General features: G+C 40.5%; 1 protein-coding gene across 2 annotated transcripts in view; it reads left to right on the top strand.

Moving 5' to 3' along the window:
- UBXN2A (UBX domain protein 2A) overlaps positions 1-10,506 on the top strand; it is a 21,319-nt gene extending 10,813 nt beyond the window's left edge. For both annotated transcript variants that reach the window (XM_035897921.1, XM_009642524.2), the window contains 2 exons: positions 6,825-6,989; positions 9,851-10,506. In XM_035897921.1, the coding sequence (XP_035753814.1) occupies positions 6,825-6,989; positions 9,851-10,139 (454 nt within the window). In that variant the 3' untranslated portion in view covers positions 10,140-10,506. The remainder of the gene's footprint in view (positions 1-6,824; positions 6,990-9,850) is intronic.
- The last annotated feature ends 3,109 nt before the right edge of the window (positions 10,507-13,615 follow it).

The following is a 13,615-nucleotide window of genomic DNA, read 5'->3' as shown; positions in this document are numbered from 1 at the left end:
ACAGTTGCTCCATGTAGTATCAAGAAACTGATCAGTCTTAAATTTCAGATGTTTTTCGTAGTACAATCTTGCTATTTCAGTCACTTGTGTGTATATAGCAATCTTACCTTTATCCCCCTGGTAAAAGTTAGCATGCTATCCTGATTTCTGCTAGTGTTTGCAGTGTTGCTTTAAAAAAACAGATTGAACATACAAACCAATGTAATTTTGAGCCTCTAATTTGTAGTCTGTTTCCTCACCCCTTGCAAATTGAGAGGAGAATATAATTTTATTGAGAATATAATTTAATAACTCTTTTTCAAGTATGTGAAATTACTAAGCCATTGTATTTTTCTTTTCCATACTTTGCTAGCCCATAAAAAAATACTAATTTTACACTATATTTCTCCTCTATGGCTGTCACCTGTGTTAGTTATAATAGCATTTAACTGCACTGTTTAAATCCCTTTGCTTTGTGTGTATGCATCAAAAGTTTGCCACCTTTCTTCTACCGTTTGCTTGTGAAGATGCTAATTACAAGATGGTTCCTGCATAATCGTTGCTGGTAGACAAGCACTTAGTACAGCCCCTGTGCCAGCTGAGCCCCACCATCTGAAAACATAGTATCTGCATCAGAGCTCATAGACAAAGGCATTGTTGTGTTCTGCTTAATGCAAATAAATATTACCAAGGTGATGTTACTGTGCTAAAGAGTGCAGCTATTTGCGATGATCTAATTTTTAAAAGCTGAGATTTGTGTTTATTTGTAATTAAACACATTGTGTCTCAATGCAATTCTTTCTCTTTAAAAGCCAATTGTGTTTTTTCTTCTTGTTTTACTATGGGGATAAAATAATTGAATATTTTGCAGCAATGTATGGCAATACTGAACTTCCTACACATCATGTGCTTTGGAGTGATAACTGCTGAGTAAATTTTAGTATCATTCAAGAACTTGTATGATGTTGAGGTTTTTTATTGTTAATTTTCTAGTTAATTTGCACTTCAGGATCTTGAAGTTGTTTGTATGTCATGCACTTAACTCTTAGTAAATACTTCTGAAGTTTTTTTTTTTAAAGCATCATCCTTGAAAGGATAAACATAGAACAGGTGTTAATCATTAATCTATTTAGTATACTGAAAATAGTACAGTACCTTTTCTGACGTGTTGGGTTTGTTTTTTTAAGGGAACTGCCTTTTGAGCTACGAAAAGTTTTTGATAAGGAGGAGGTAGATGTGAAAGTGGAAGATAAAAAAGATAAGGTGTATTTGTCATCGAAAAAGCCAATGTTTCATCCCTTTTCTGGACATGGTTACAGATTAGGAAGGTGAGTAGTCTGATGTGACTATGATTGAGTAGCTGAAGGGAACTGTACTTACGGTAAAGGATCTCATAATTCAGGTTGGAAGTGACCTCTGGAGTTCTCTAATCCAAGCTCCTGCTCAAAGCAGGGTCAGCTGTGGGGACGGATGAGGTTGCTCAGGCTTTTATCCAATTGGGCTTTGAAATCCTGCAAGACTGGAAGCTGTGCAGCCTGCTTCAGTGCTGGACTGTCCTCATCGGAAAGAAATTTTTCTTTATATCCGGTTTCAGTGTCTCAACAATTTACATCCACCATGAAGAATCTGGTTCCCTCCTCCTGATGACCTCCTGTAGGCCCTGGCAGGCTGCTGTTAGGTGTGTGTCCCCCCGACACCATCTATTTCACAGGCTGAAGAAGGCCCCTCTCCTCCAGTCTCTCCTCACAAGGTGAATGCTCCAGCCTGCGGCCATCTTGGTGGCTCTCAGTGGAATTTGCTCCAGTTCATTGACATCTTTCTTTTATTTTGGGTATTTTTAGGTATGTCTAATTAGTGCTGCATGGAAGATAAGCTCCCACAATCTACTGGCTGTCTTCTGTTCATGCAGCCAGGATGCTGTTGGCTTTCTTTGTTCAAGGTCTCGGTATTAGCAGAATTGTTTCCAGCTGAAAGGCTGTCACTCTTCTGTTCTGTGATTTAAGAGAAAGGAATCTCTTTTAAAGCTGTATGTGCATTACTTTGTGGGCGAAGAGGGGAGTATGGCAGTCCCATAAAGGGAACTGAAGTAAGAGGTTCTTTTGCATTATCTTAAAATTCCTCAGTATTTAACCATGCATTTATTGCAGTAAGACATTTTAGTGTGTTACAGTGATCCTCTTTCCATTATTCCATGACTCTCTTGTAGGTTGGAGAGTGTCAGCCACTAATGCCAATGCTAGAACTGGACTTGATTTATACCCAAACGGTACTGTATTTTGAAAGGTTATTGTAGAGGGGCAGGCCTGGAGCTCATGTATTTGATCCCTGTGGCTTTTGCTTACTCCAGCCAAATGATCTGCTTCACATATCCCTGTTGTGTAAGACTTACATGGCTATAAAAGCAGACTTTGGCCTAGGGAACACAACACATTCAAGTGATCAGGAGCCTACAGGAAGCCTTCACAGGTGGGACTGCTTAGTGACCTGCCCACTGGAGTTAGTAGACTGTGGTAAAACCTTAGGTTTGTTTCGATTAAGTGGAAAGGGCTTGCTGCTAAGGCCCAGTGCTTGTGCTGCGGGAAAGTGTGGTCTGGGTAGGAAGGGATGAGGCAGGGGAAGAAGATAATAATGTGCAGAGTAAGAGACTGATAACAGTAAAGGGTGAGTGGTTCCAGGCTGCCTCAGAGAAGCAAGTATCTGTTTTATCAGTTTCATCTGCTTCTGTAGCACAGGCCATTCAGTTGCTACATGCTTGAGTAGATACGGTCAATAGGGAAAATCTTCTCTTGAGAGATGGATGAGATGCTGCAAGACTTGCTTTTAGTAGCACTGAAATCCTGAGCAAATGAGGGTCAAGAACTTAACCTTATTTTATCTACAAGTAAACTGTATATAGCAGAAGCAAAAAGATCTTCAGTAGGCTGGGTTTCTACTGCTAACCAGTGCTAAATGGGAAGTTGTTCAGTTGCTTGTCATGCTCTGTCATAGAATCATTTAGGTTGGAAAAAACCTTTAAGATCATAAAGTCCAACCATTAACCTAACACTGCCATTCCACCACTAAATCATGTCCCTCAGCACCTTGTCTGCCTGTCTTTTAAATACCTCCAGGGATGGGGACTCAACCACCTCCCTCGGCAGCCCCTTCCAGTGCCTGACAACCCTTTCAGGGAAGAAATTTTTCCTAATATCCAATCTAAACCTCCCGTAGTGCAACTTGAGGCCATTTCCTGTTGTCCTATCACTTGTTACTTGGGAGAAGAGACCAACACCCACCTCGCTGCACCCTACTTTCAGGCAGTTGTAGAGGGCGATCAGGTCTCCCCTCAGCCTCCTCTTCTCCAGGCTAAACAACCCCAGTTCCCTCAGCCGCTCCTCATAAGGCTTGTGCTCCAGACCCTTCACCAGCTTCGTTACCCTTCTCTGGACACGCTCCAGCACCTCAATGTCCTTCTTGTAGCAAGGGGCCCAAAACTGAACACAGCATTCAAGGTGCGGCCTCACCAATGTCAAGTACAGGGAGGTCATCACTTCCCTCATCCTGCTGGCCACGCTATTCCTGATACAAGGCAGGATGCTGTTGGCCCTCTTGGCCACCTGGGCACACTTCTGGCTCATATTCAGCCAGCTGCTGACCAATGCCCCCAGGCCCTTTTCTGCTGGGCAGCTTTCCAGCCACTCTACCCCAATTCTGGAATACAGAAAATGCCTTTTTTTGTCTTACTCTTGCTAGTCTGTTCAGTGCTATGCTATCAGAGCCTTTTTCTGTAAAGATGAGTAAATATTTTTGCTGATGTTGGAAATATAAGCTGTAAGTTCTTTTACTCCATAAACTAGTGCTCACTTCCTGATGTTAAAAAATGTCCATTACGTGCCTATGCTACTCTTTCAGCAGAAAAGCTGTGGGGAAATAGTAGTGCTGAATGAGATCTGTAACAAGTTTTAATCTCTAGAACTCCCTTTCCACAGTTGCATTTGTGTGCTTAATCAGAAACGAGAGACAAATGGCTGAACAGTTTACTTCAGCTGATGACCTAGCTAAACTTCTGCTTATCAAATAAACTTTTTTTTCTAATAGATTTTCTGCCAGTGTTCCCAGATGGATGGATTATGTGGTGGATGAACCATGAATCTGTCTGTTGACTGGCTCATTTTTTTGGAGGAAAAATGGAGGAACTAGAAATTGTATGCTTGTTGTGATGGCTCAGATGAGTTTGATCCTCTCCCTTTTTGTTGTACAGGAGAAACAAATGAGACTTATCAGACTTTTCCAATATACCTTATGACCCTATAAAACTAACGGGTATATTCTGTTTTATCTACCACCATTCAGCTGCATTTAATAGTTTGGGACTATAACAAGATTTGCAACCACACTTTTCTATTAAGCTTATCAATGCATTTTAAAGGCTGCCTCAGAAGCATGTTAATTAAACTATTGACTGAAATCCCTTGCAGCAAAGAGGGCTTGCTCTGTAACCTTATTAGGGTAAAACATCATGTGTCAAGCTTCTTAAGCATTAGTCAGGGTAAGGCATGGTACCTAACTCTTGGCCTTTTTCTTTTCAAAAAATTGACAGGAGGCTCTTCTGTCTCTTCGATCTTTAGTTTACATCTTCTTTTGATAATCTTGTAAAAGGAATAAGCCTTTAAAAGGGGTGCTAGTGCTTTGATCTCAGGTTAATAAGACTTAGACTCTTGGTTCGTGGCTTTAGTCAAAGCTCCCGCCACTAGATGGCTTTATCTGTCAGTTCTACAAGAGGAAAGTTATTAAGTATAGAAAGGCTTTATAGATCTTCTGACTTTCTTTTGCAGCTTAGCTTAACATGTTGGCTTCAGTTTCACATGTGCTTGCTGTTGAAAGAATCATCTCTAGTGCCTACCGCAAATTCTGAGATGTGACCATGAGGGAAGTTGGTTGGAAAATTACACCAAAATCTGTATCCATTTGAGACAGTTGTCTGACTACAACTGTGACCGCTAGGCTAAAATGTAGTTCAGCCCAGGCTAAACCAGATGCCTGGCAGCTGTGCGGTTGACTACCTCCCCAGCCTCCACTGTACTGGAGACAGCTAGCTCACAACAGGAGTGCTTATACTTCAGTGTCTGAGCCTGGAACTGAACGCCACTGATGAAGTAGGCAGCAAAAGCTGATCATTGCTGGACTGAAGTATGACTTGAACTTTTTTTTTTGCTCTGGTCCTAAGACTGTTTAATATTATCTTGCTGGTGCTCAAGATGTTTTTCCCAGATCTGGAGGGCAATAAGGGTTTGATTTTTCTGTTGAGGTCAAGCATGAACAGAAGCTGGGTGTGAGATAAGTAAATCAGTACAGGCAGGTGGGTGATAGTAAGTCACCTGTACTTGGAGTACCAGAATGTTTTACAGATGTGCCTCTTGGAATCTGTTGGTGCCAAGTTCTTGTGCCCCAGCTGATTTCTGTGTAATACAAAAAGGTCAGTTCTGTGCCTCTCATCTGCCTTCAGTTGCAGTGAACATCTCTTATCATTCATTCGGGAATGAGATTCCTTGATTCTCATTCTTTTTGCAGAGTTTCAATGGAAGAAATAAAAAGTGCCTCTACGGGCTCACAGCCTAGAAGTTAGGGCACTTAACTAGGCAGTGGGTGATAAGTTTTTGAAATACCTCAGGCTGAGAAGGACTTGAGCCCAAGGCTCTAACTTAATTAGCCTAAATATATTAAGTCATTAGCCATCTTTGTTTTAATAATAAATTGGCTGTGACTTTTCTGGTTTACAATTAAACTAAGACAGGTACAAGAATGTAAGGATGCAAGGATGGGGTTTGTCCACCAGCAGATGTAGTATTGTTAAGACTTACTCTATGGCCACTAGTTACCGACTTCTCTCAAGAAACAGTAACTCATCAATTTTCTGTGCAAAGAGAAGGCTTTTCCACAAACCACCATGAAGTGTTCATGTAGCCAGTGACCACAGCTGAGCTCGGAGAAGAAATGGTAACTCCTTCAATCACCGCTATTGTTTTGCAAGCAAACATCTGGTTATACTCACATGAGCTGAGGATGTGCCCATTGGATCAGGCCTTATGATGACTTAAACAGTGCATGCTGAACAAGCTTAGTCCTGAAAGAAGCACTAAGCCCTAGACATTCCTTCAGAATAAAAATTTTGGCAGTAATTTTTTTTTTTTTTTCTTAAGACCACACTTGGACTGAGGTCCCTGTATTCTGTCAAGTAATTTTATGGATCTCTGCCCTTATCATAGGGTCAGCTGTCAAAAGTGCCTTGGAAACAAACAAAATCCAAGTGCTGTGTGCATCAGCCTGGATTTTCACATGAAGTCAATTTCTGTGATAGATGAGTAATGCTTCTAAGCTGAAATAGATGATGCTGGGGTCTAAATCAAGGCTAACAACATTCAGCTAAACTGAATTACTGTAATCACATTATGGTGAAAATTAACATTGAGTATGCAAATTTGATACTCAAACCCCTTAAAGTTTCACCTGTGTGATTAGAGTACAAAAAAATGTACAAAGAATCTTTGGACTGTTTCATCTCTTGTGTATTCATGGTTAATCCTTTGATATTTAAGTTCCCTTCCATCTTGTAAAAATGTTTAACACGAGAAAACTGAAATTCCTTAGCATGTTGAAGTCTTCAAGATAAGGTATTGGCATACTGTTAAAAAAAAAAAAAAAAAAAAAAAGCAGCTGACATGTCAGTATTCCTATATTTGTTAAAAAAAGAAGTCATCAGTACACCCTGATACAGGGCAGAAAGCTCCAGAAGCAGAGGTCTGGAGGGAGGTTCAAGCTTACGTGTGCGCACAGCAGGCATAACCTCGTATGGCTTTTCTTTTCAGTGCTACTCCAAGGATAATCTCTAAAGTAAAAGATGATCATCAAGGACCTGACAACAAAAGACACCTGCCTTTAGTACCCTTAAATGATTTGGAGCCTATCACTAACATCCAGATCTGGTTAGCTGATGGGGAAAGGATAATTCAGAAATTCAATGTTTCTCACAGGTAAGGTTTATTTTAGTACTGTCATATGTCTTTGCATCTGAACTATTTGTCCTATGCCTGTACGTGTGATAAGTCTTTCATTTCTATGAATAATCTACATCCTCAGTTCACTTAATACTGGACTGCTGTTCAGCTGTATCTAGAAGACCTCCTTTTAAATTTTGAGAAATCTTTTAGCTGACAAGAGAGGAGCATAAGAGGAATGTGAACTGATGTTAATAGTGAGCACATAACCAAGCATAAATGAAAATCTGAGAAAACTGTAGTTGTTCTTTGTAGGTTAGTGGAAGTTAAGGTGTATGTATTGCTCATTACTAGAGGAAATGGCTTTTAAGATGACAGATCTCTCACAAAGTGACTACATCTGGAGCAGATTGCTTGGTAAAAAGCCTGCTAGTCATTGGGCATAGACAGCACTACAGCTGGGAGGTGGAGGATGTGATTTAGAGTTGAGCCAGAGAAACCTCTAGAGAGGGCCAGAGTCAGTGCACTAGGCTGGGGCGGTTTGTCACCTGCATGTCAACATGGACTGAATAGAATGCATCCAATGTGTTTAATTCTTAATTAGTAAAATTTCTGGTTCCCGAAGAGGCTTATAAATGGGGATAACATCAGAAGGTGTCGGCACAGCACATGTATGCAGGAGCTTTGAGAAAGTAGGATTAACTGCTTAACGTTAAATTGTAGAACTACTGTCTCTAGAGACCTTTCTCAAATTTGTAATTTGAGAAATTACTCCAGTACTGTACAGTCACATGATATGGGAAGGATATGTTGACTGTGCTTCTCTGTGAAGCAGTTTAAAGTGATCATAGATTTAATACAACCCCGGCTGCTGTCAGGATAAACTGTGTATGTCTTTGGCTGGTCAGAAGAAAAGCTCAGCAGCTGAAGGTTAATGACTGTAACTTTTTCTTTAACTTGTACAAATTTATTACTGTTAGTGGCCTAAGGTATGAACTGAAACACTATTGTGATGTACTGCTGAGGGGTCAATTGCTATTTTAATTATAAACCCTTCATTGGAGAGCTTAATATCTTAATTATTCCAGGTTTCACACATTTAAGTGTATTTAGAAGCTTTTTGTCTTCACGGTAAATAGCAGCTTGAACAGCTGCTAAGTGCTTTTGGAGGGGAAAAAAAAAGTCTGCGATAAGTCTAACAGCCTTACTGATGTGATGCTCTTTTTGAAGTAATTTGCAATAAATACTCCATCATAACATACCCTCTTGCCGCAGGACCAGCATGTTTGTGCTGTATACAGTATTTGTGTATGACCTAATAAGAAACAGGGGAAAACCCTTTTAGAGGATATATTTTAGAGAATATCCTTAAGCATTATGATTGTATGTAGAACACTCCTTTCAGTGGAGAAGCAGAAAACAGTCAACTATTTGTTAATTAAACTACAGGTAAATAACCTGTAACCTATATATTGCAGTGCCTGGGTAAACTGATGACTTTGACCCTTCTGCAGACAGAATGTATATGCGCCACAGTAACTACTACTATAGAAATGACTTGATTACTGATGGAAGACTGAAGTTACAGCATTGGAGCAACAGTTGCTGTAATACTGCAGTATGGGGAATCAAGGAGAGCTAGCAGAGCAGTGCTGTAGGAATAGCACACATAGCTATTTCTTGAATCAAGTTGTGTCCCTTCTTGAGCAGTTGCTAAGTTAGTGTGACCCTGGAGTGTCGGGTACGGAGCCTGGAAAGGAACTTGTTCATCCTGAAGCAGATAGTTGGTGGCTAATTGCCTGAGTTGCTCTTGGGACCCAATGAATTTCAATATAATGCATGTAGACACCTGTAAATATCCAACAAAAAATTTATTCCTGCTTGAGGTCTCTCAGGCTCTAGGCTTATAAGACCAAGCACTGTCTCTTAATTGAGGCGTGTGTGCACAGGAATTAGATACTGGCTATATCTGTCCTAGTGAGAATGGCTAAGGCATGAAAACTTGGTCATCTGTGCTAAACTCTTAGGATGACTTTCCCCCAAGCCAACTAGGACTTTCTCAAACAATATCTAGGCTTGATTCAGATGTTATCTCAGGTCACAGGCCATTCCCAGGAGGCAGTAGACCCCATGGGCTACCCTGTGCATGGGGGAGAGGGAGGATGAGTTTAACAGTTTGCTGGTAGCCAGAGTCTACCAATTGGCCTCAGGATCAGAGGATGGGCATTGACACTATGTTTGTTTTACTGGTATAGATGTATCCAGTCTTCTTAATTTTCTAATTAAATTGGTCAGTCCTGGTTCCTTCCACAGCAAAACCTCTGTCTTGCTCACTTGTTGCAAGATTCTTCACACCTTTAACAGGCAGCTTGAATCTGTAATGAATTCACTGCTGCACCTGCTTTGGTAGAATGAGAATAAATTTAGACCTAGTTATTAACCCATAAGCTATCCAGACAATTTTTGCAAACCCTTTTCCATTATTATTATTATTATTATTATTATTATTATTATTATGGTTCTGCTACATGTACCACACACTGGAGGCATCTTTATTCTAGCTCTTGGCTATAAGTGAGAGCTCCACCAGCTGGTTAAAAAATGGTAGGCTTGTGTAACTACCTGAGCTGTAGTGAAGCATTTGAGTGTGCAGAATAAGATGCTTATCCTTTTTCCCTTGGGATTGCTCTCGGAGCATGCAGAGCTTGGTCCTTGTCTCTCAAGTGGATCAGGCACTTGGGGATACCACCCCATCTCTATTCCTCTATTTCAGTGCCATCAGCAATTACATGAAGCAGGTGTCTCATTCTCTCCTTGTGGTGGCTATGTGTTTTATGCATATGGTCTGTACTGGGATTGGACTGCTCTCATGCTGAGTTTTCTTTTTTTCTTCTCAGAATAAGCCACATCAGAGACTTCATAACCAAGTATCAAGGATCAGAGGGAAGTGTTCCCTTCACACTGACTACTTCGCTGCCGTTCCGAGAGCTACGAGACGAGACACTCACACTAGAGGAAGCAAAGTTGAAAAATGCTGTTGTTGTTCAGAGACTTCAGAAAACAACTGAACCTTTCAGACTCTTAGTGATAAAAGCATCTGACAATGACTATAAAACTGCTGCTACACCTAATGGACAGCTCAAGAATGAGCAAAAAAATGCTATCAAAAGTACAAGATCAAATTAGCTTTTAGCTGGCCAAAAGCTACATGCAGGTGGAACTAGACAAAACCAAAAATGTAACCAGCAATATCTGGATGCGCTCTCATCCTCACGTACTGTGCTCTTAGAGCAAAATGTGTGCTGTGCTATCATCTGCTATAATAGGAGTATTTTTAACTGAATCTGGTGGTCAGAGCCTGGCTAAATAATGTAGCAGAGGTAACTGTACAACAGGTCATCCTTAGAATTTCCTTAGGTAGAAAGCTTCTTAGTTCTTTAATGAGTGTATTTAGGCAGAGACTTAATTACTACTGATAGCACCTTTTAAGGAAGAATAGTATTTATTTTTGCACTTTGGACTACTGAACTGATTTCTTTCACTTACATTTCGGTGTAAGCTGCTGCAGTTTGCATTCTTCTCACAGTAACTTTTAGACAACAGATGCTGCAGGGAAGGTCACGCTGAACTCTTAACTAACTTGAAAAATCTTCAATGTCAGTATCTTCAGGATTTAACTTTTATCACAAGATCGGCAGTGTAATGTTCTATCAAGTCTTCATATGGTGGTAGGTGCCTGTGTGAGAAGATAGAAATGAGGTAGTCTGGTGCAACTGCATATGAAGTGCCTCAAAGTAAGCTCTGAAGGAATTGTTACTACCAATGGTCGAAGTGGTTTCTGCCTCTTGTGCTGCTACGGGTGTCTTAAGATAGGGTGATGTTAAACTACCTAGCTCATTAGGATAGAGATCCACTTTTAGCCTTGTCGTACAAAAACTTCAGGTTTTCTGGAGATTACCATACAGGAATAATGGCCTAGAGGAACACAGTTGGTTTTGTACTGTATGTCTGCCTCTGTCCTGAACTGGCCAGCAGATTGAGACACTAATTGCATGTGGCCAAGTTTCTAAGATGTTGAAAATCCTTATTTGAAAACTGAGGCTTCTTCCCGCCTCCCCCCCCGTTTCCACCCAAATCTTTTATTTTTATCTTCATGTACTTGAGGCACAAAATTTGTAGCCAACTATTCCATGTTTTGTTAAAGGAGAAATTAACATAAAGGCTGAATTTGTACTGTTTTTGCTAAGTAGCATGTGGGTTTGTGAACGGAACTAGGGTCTCTAGGTAAGACTTATCCTGGGGCCTTCAATGAGCGCTGACCAGTTTGCGCTACCTACGCAAATGGATGATTGTTGGGGTTGTACTTCTGCGTGGCTGAATGAAAATGGATTTGGGATTTCCTGATTTTGTTCTAAATGGAAAATGACTTAATTGGATTGAGTTGAACTCTATCTAAAAGTTGTGTTACTTCAAACTAGACATGCGCTTACTTCATTCCCAGGGATGTAAAATTGTTTTGCTTCAGCATCTCTCCTGGTATGTTTCAGGGCAGTGAAATGGAAGTCAACTGCACAAATATCTATTCAGTGTATTCAGAAAGCAAATCTCTGAAAACTATGCAGTTAACTGTTTTCAGTGCTATAAACTTGATGTGCTACAGCGTTTATGTAGCAAATAATACAACTAAATATTCTTTACTCTTGCACTGAATCCTATACGAAAAGCCCACCAGATCTCTGGTAGTAGAAAGAAATGTGCAGACAAATCCACTAGTAAAATTGAAAAGACAAGTCACGTACAGACATAGATGCAAACCTCAGTTTGCAGAGCTTCCTGAACAGTGAATTTTATTAATCGATGCATTTGAAATTGTCTTAATATAAAACTAAGTATTAGAAAACCACTCATGCTTGATTGTAAGCTCAACTGTTATTATCTAAAAGGTGCATGAAACATCAAAGTAGCAATGTGCTATTCCTGCATTTGCAACATAGAAATTCAAAGGAATAATTAGTGTTAAATTGGCTGAAATTGAAGGGGCGTGTGGTGTGTGTGTGTGTCAAACTTTAAGGTAGGTGAATCTATTTTGTTTGTTATCAAAAGATCATGGTTTTGGAAAAGAGCAGTAAGTATTTAGTATTTCAACATTGTTTCATGTCTGCTTACCAGTATTTTAAGAGGCTGGATAGCTTGATTCTGTCTGGCTATATATTGTGCTTTACTGAAGTCAACTGTTACTGGCTACAGCTTTGGTGTACTTTAGTGTGTATTTGCAGTTTGAAAGTGTCATGATCTTAATTACAAAATGAGAGCAAATCTTTAAAAAGTCAAAAGAGTGATGCTGACTGCACTAATCCCCTCTTAGACCAGAAAGTGCCTTTAAAAAAAAGGCAACAACCTGTGATTGGGTAACTTACTTCCTAATTTGGAATGAATACAGGGCTCTCCTAAATCTAATTGGTTTCGGTCAATTTGTAAAGGCTGATTAGCTACCTGTAGTGTCTGGACAGCCTAATCTCTTGCTCAGTGCTGCAGACAGCTATTGTGCATTGGTCAAACAACAGTAAAACTAGCTTGATCAATGCTTGAGCTTGTGAAACACACAAATACTATCAGTTATTCATTGTTTCTTCACAGGCCTTCACTGGTGTGAGTAAAGCCTGTGCATTAACATAATTTACAGCAAAATTGAAACAGCCTGGAAAAGAACAAAGAAAGGAAATGTTTTCTGTAGGTTTTTTTCCTTCATGAAGAAACCTGCAAATGCAGGTAACTAAGATTTAATGTTATGAGGATGGTGTTGTGTGAAGAGGAAACAGAGAACCTAAATGTTGAATTTGAATGTTACATGCATACCTTGTATCTAGCTTGGTATTTTAGAACAAATTATGTATTGGGGCCAGGGGACTGAGCAGTCCACCCCTGTTTTGAAACCCATTTGGCCTCAGCTTTTAGGGACCCCTTAGAGCCTAAAAGCTTCAGAGAGTTTTAAACAAGGCCTATTAAGGCCACAATTTCAGGTCTGTTTTTTAAGAAAACTTTTTCAATGCCTTGTTCTTTCAGAATTTTGCAAATTTGCTATAATTATTCTTGTCAAATGAGGATGCCCAGGATTTGCATGTTGGTACTTCATGGCGTAGTGGCTGTCCAGTACCCACCAAGTGACGCTGTCAGTAGCAGAGCTCTCTGAATCGGGCGAGCTAGGAAGTCCTGTGTGTGTAGATGAGTCCTCATCTTCCCAAGGTGACCAGATCACTGAGTCCTCATGTGCTTCTTGTTTAAACCCTCTTCTCTCAGGCTGTCTCCTGTTGAAAGAATTCATACTTCAAAATGCTTTTTTTTTTTTTTTTTTTTTCTCCAATGCAGAGCATGCTTGCAAGACCATTTTCCTGTGGGCAGAGTGGTGGTGAACTTGTACTGCCTAAATAATGGTGTCGGCTCCAAGGGCCTTCGAGGGCAGCAGCAGCCGCTCTGGCCGCAGCGTGCCTCCTGCGTCCCGTGCGGTTTTTGCTGGCTGGTGTGGTGATAAATTGATATAAATGGGAAAACAGTGCAGGATGGAGCCGTTATTTTTTAGGCTTCGGATGAAAACAGCCCCAGAAACCTTCGCCGTCTTTACGCGCTTCGCTGCGGGGCGAGGCGGGAGCAGCGGCCGCCGGGGC

The sequence above is a fragment of the Egretta garzetta genome, unplaced genomic scaffold (assembly GCF_000687185.1).
Source record: "Egretta garzetta isolate BGI_Z169 unplaced genomic scaffold, ASM68718v1 scaffold87, whole genome shotgun sequence".
NCBI lineage: Eukaryota > Metazoa > Chordata > Aves > Pelecaniformes > Ardeidae > Egretta > Egretta garzetta.
This window is presented reverse-complemented; position numbering and strand designations above follow the sequence as displayed.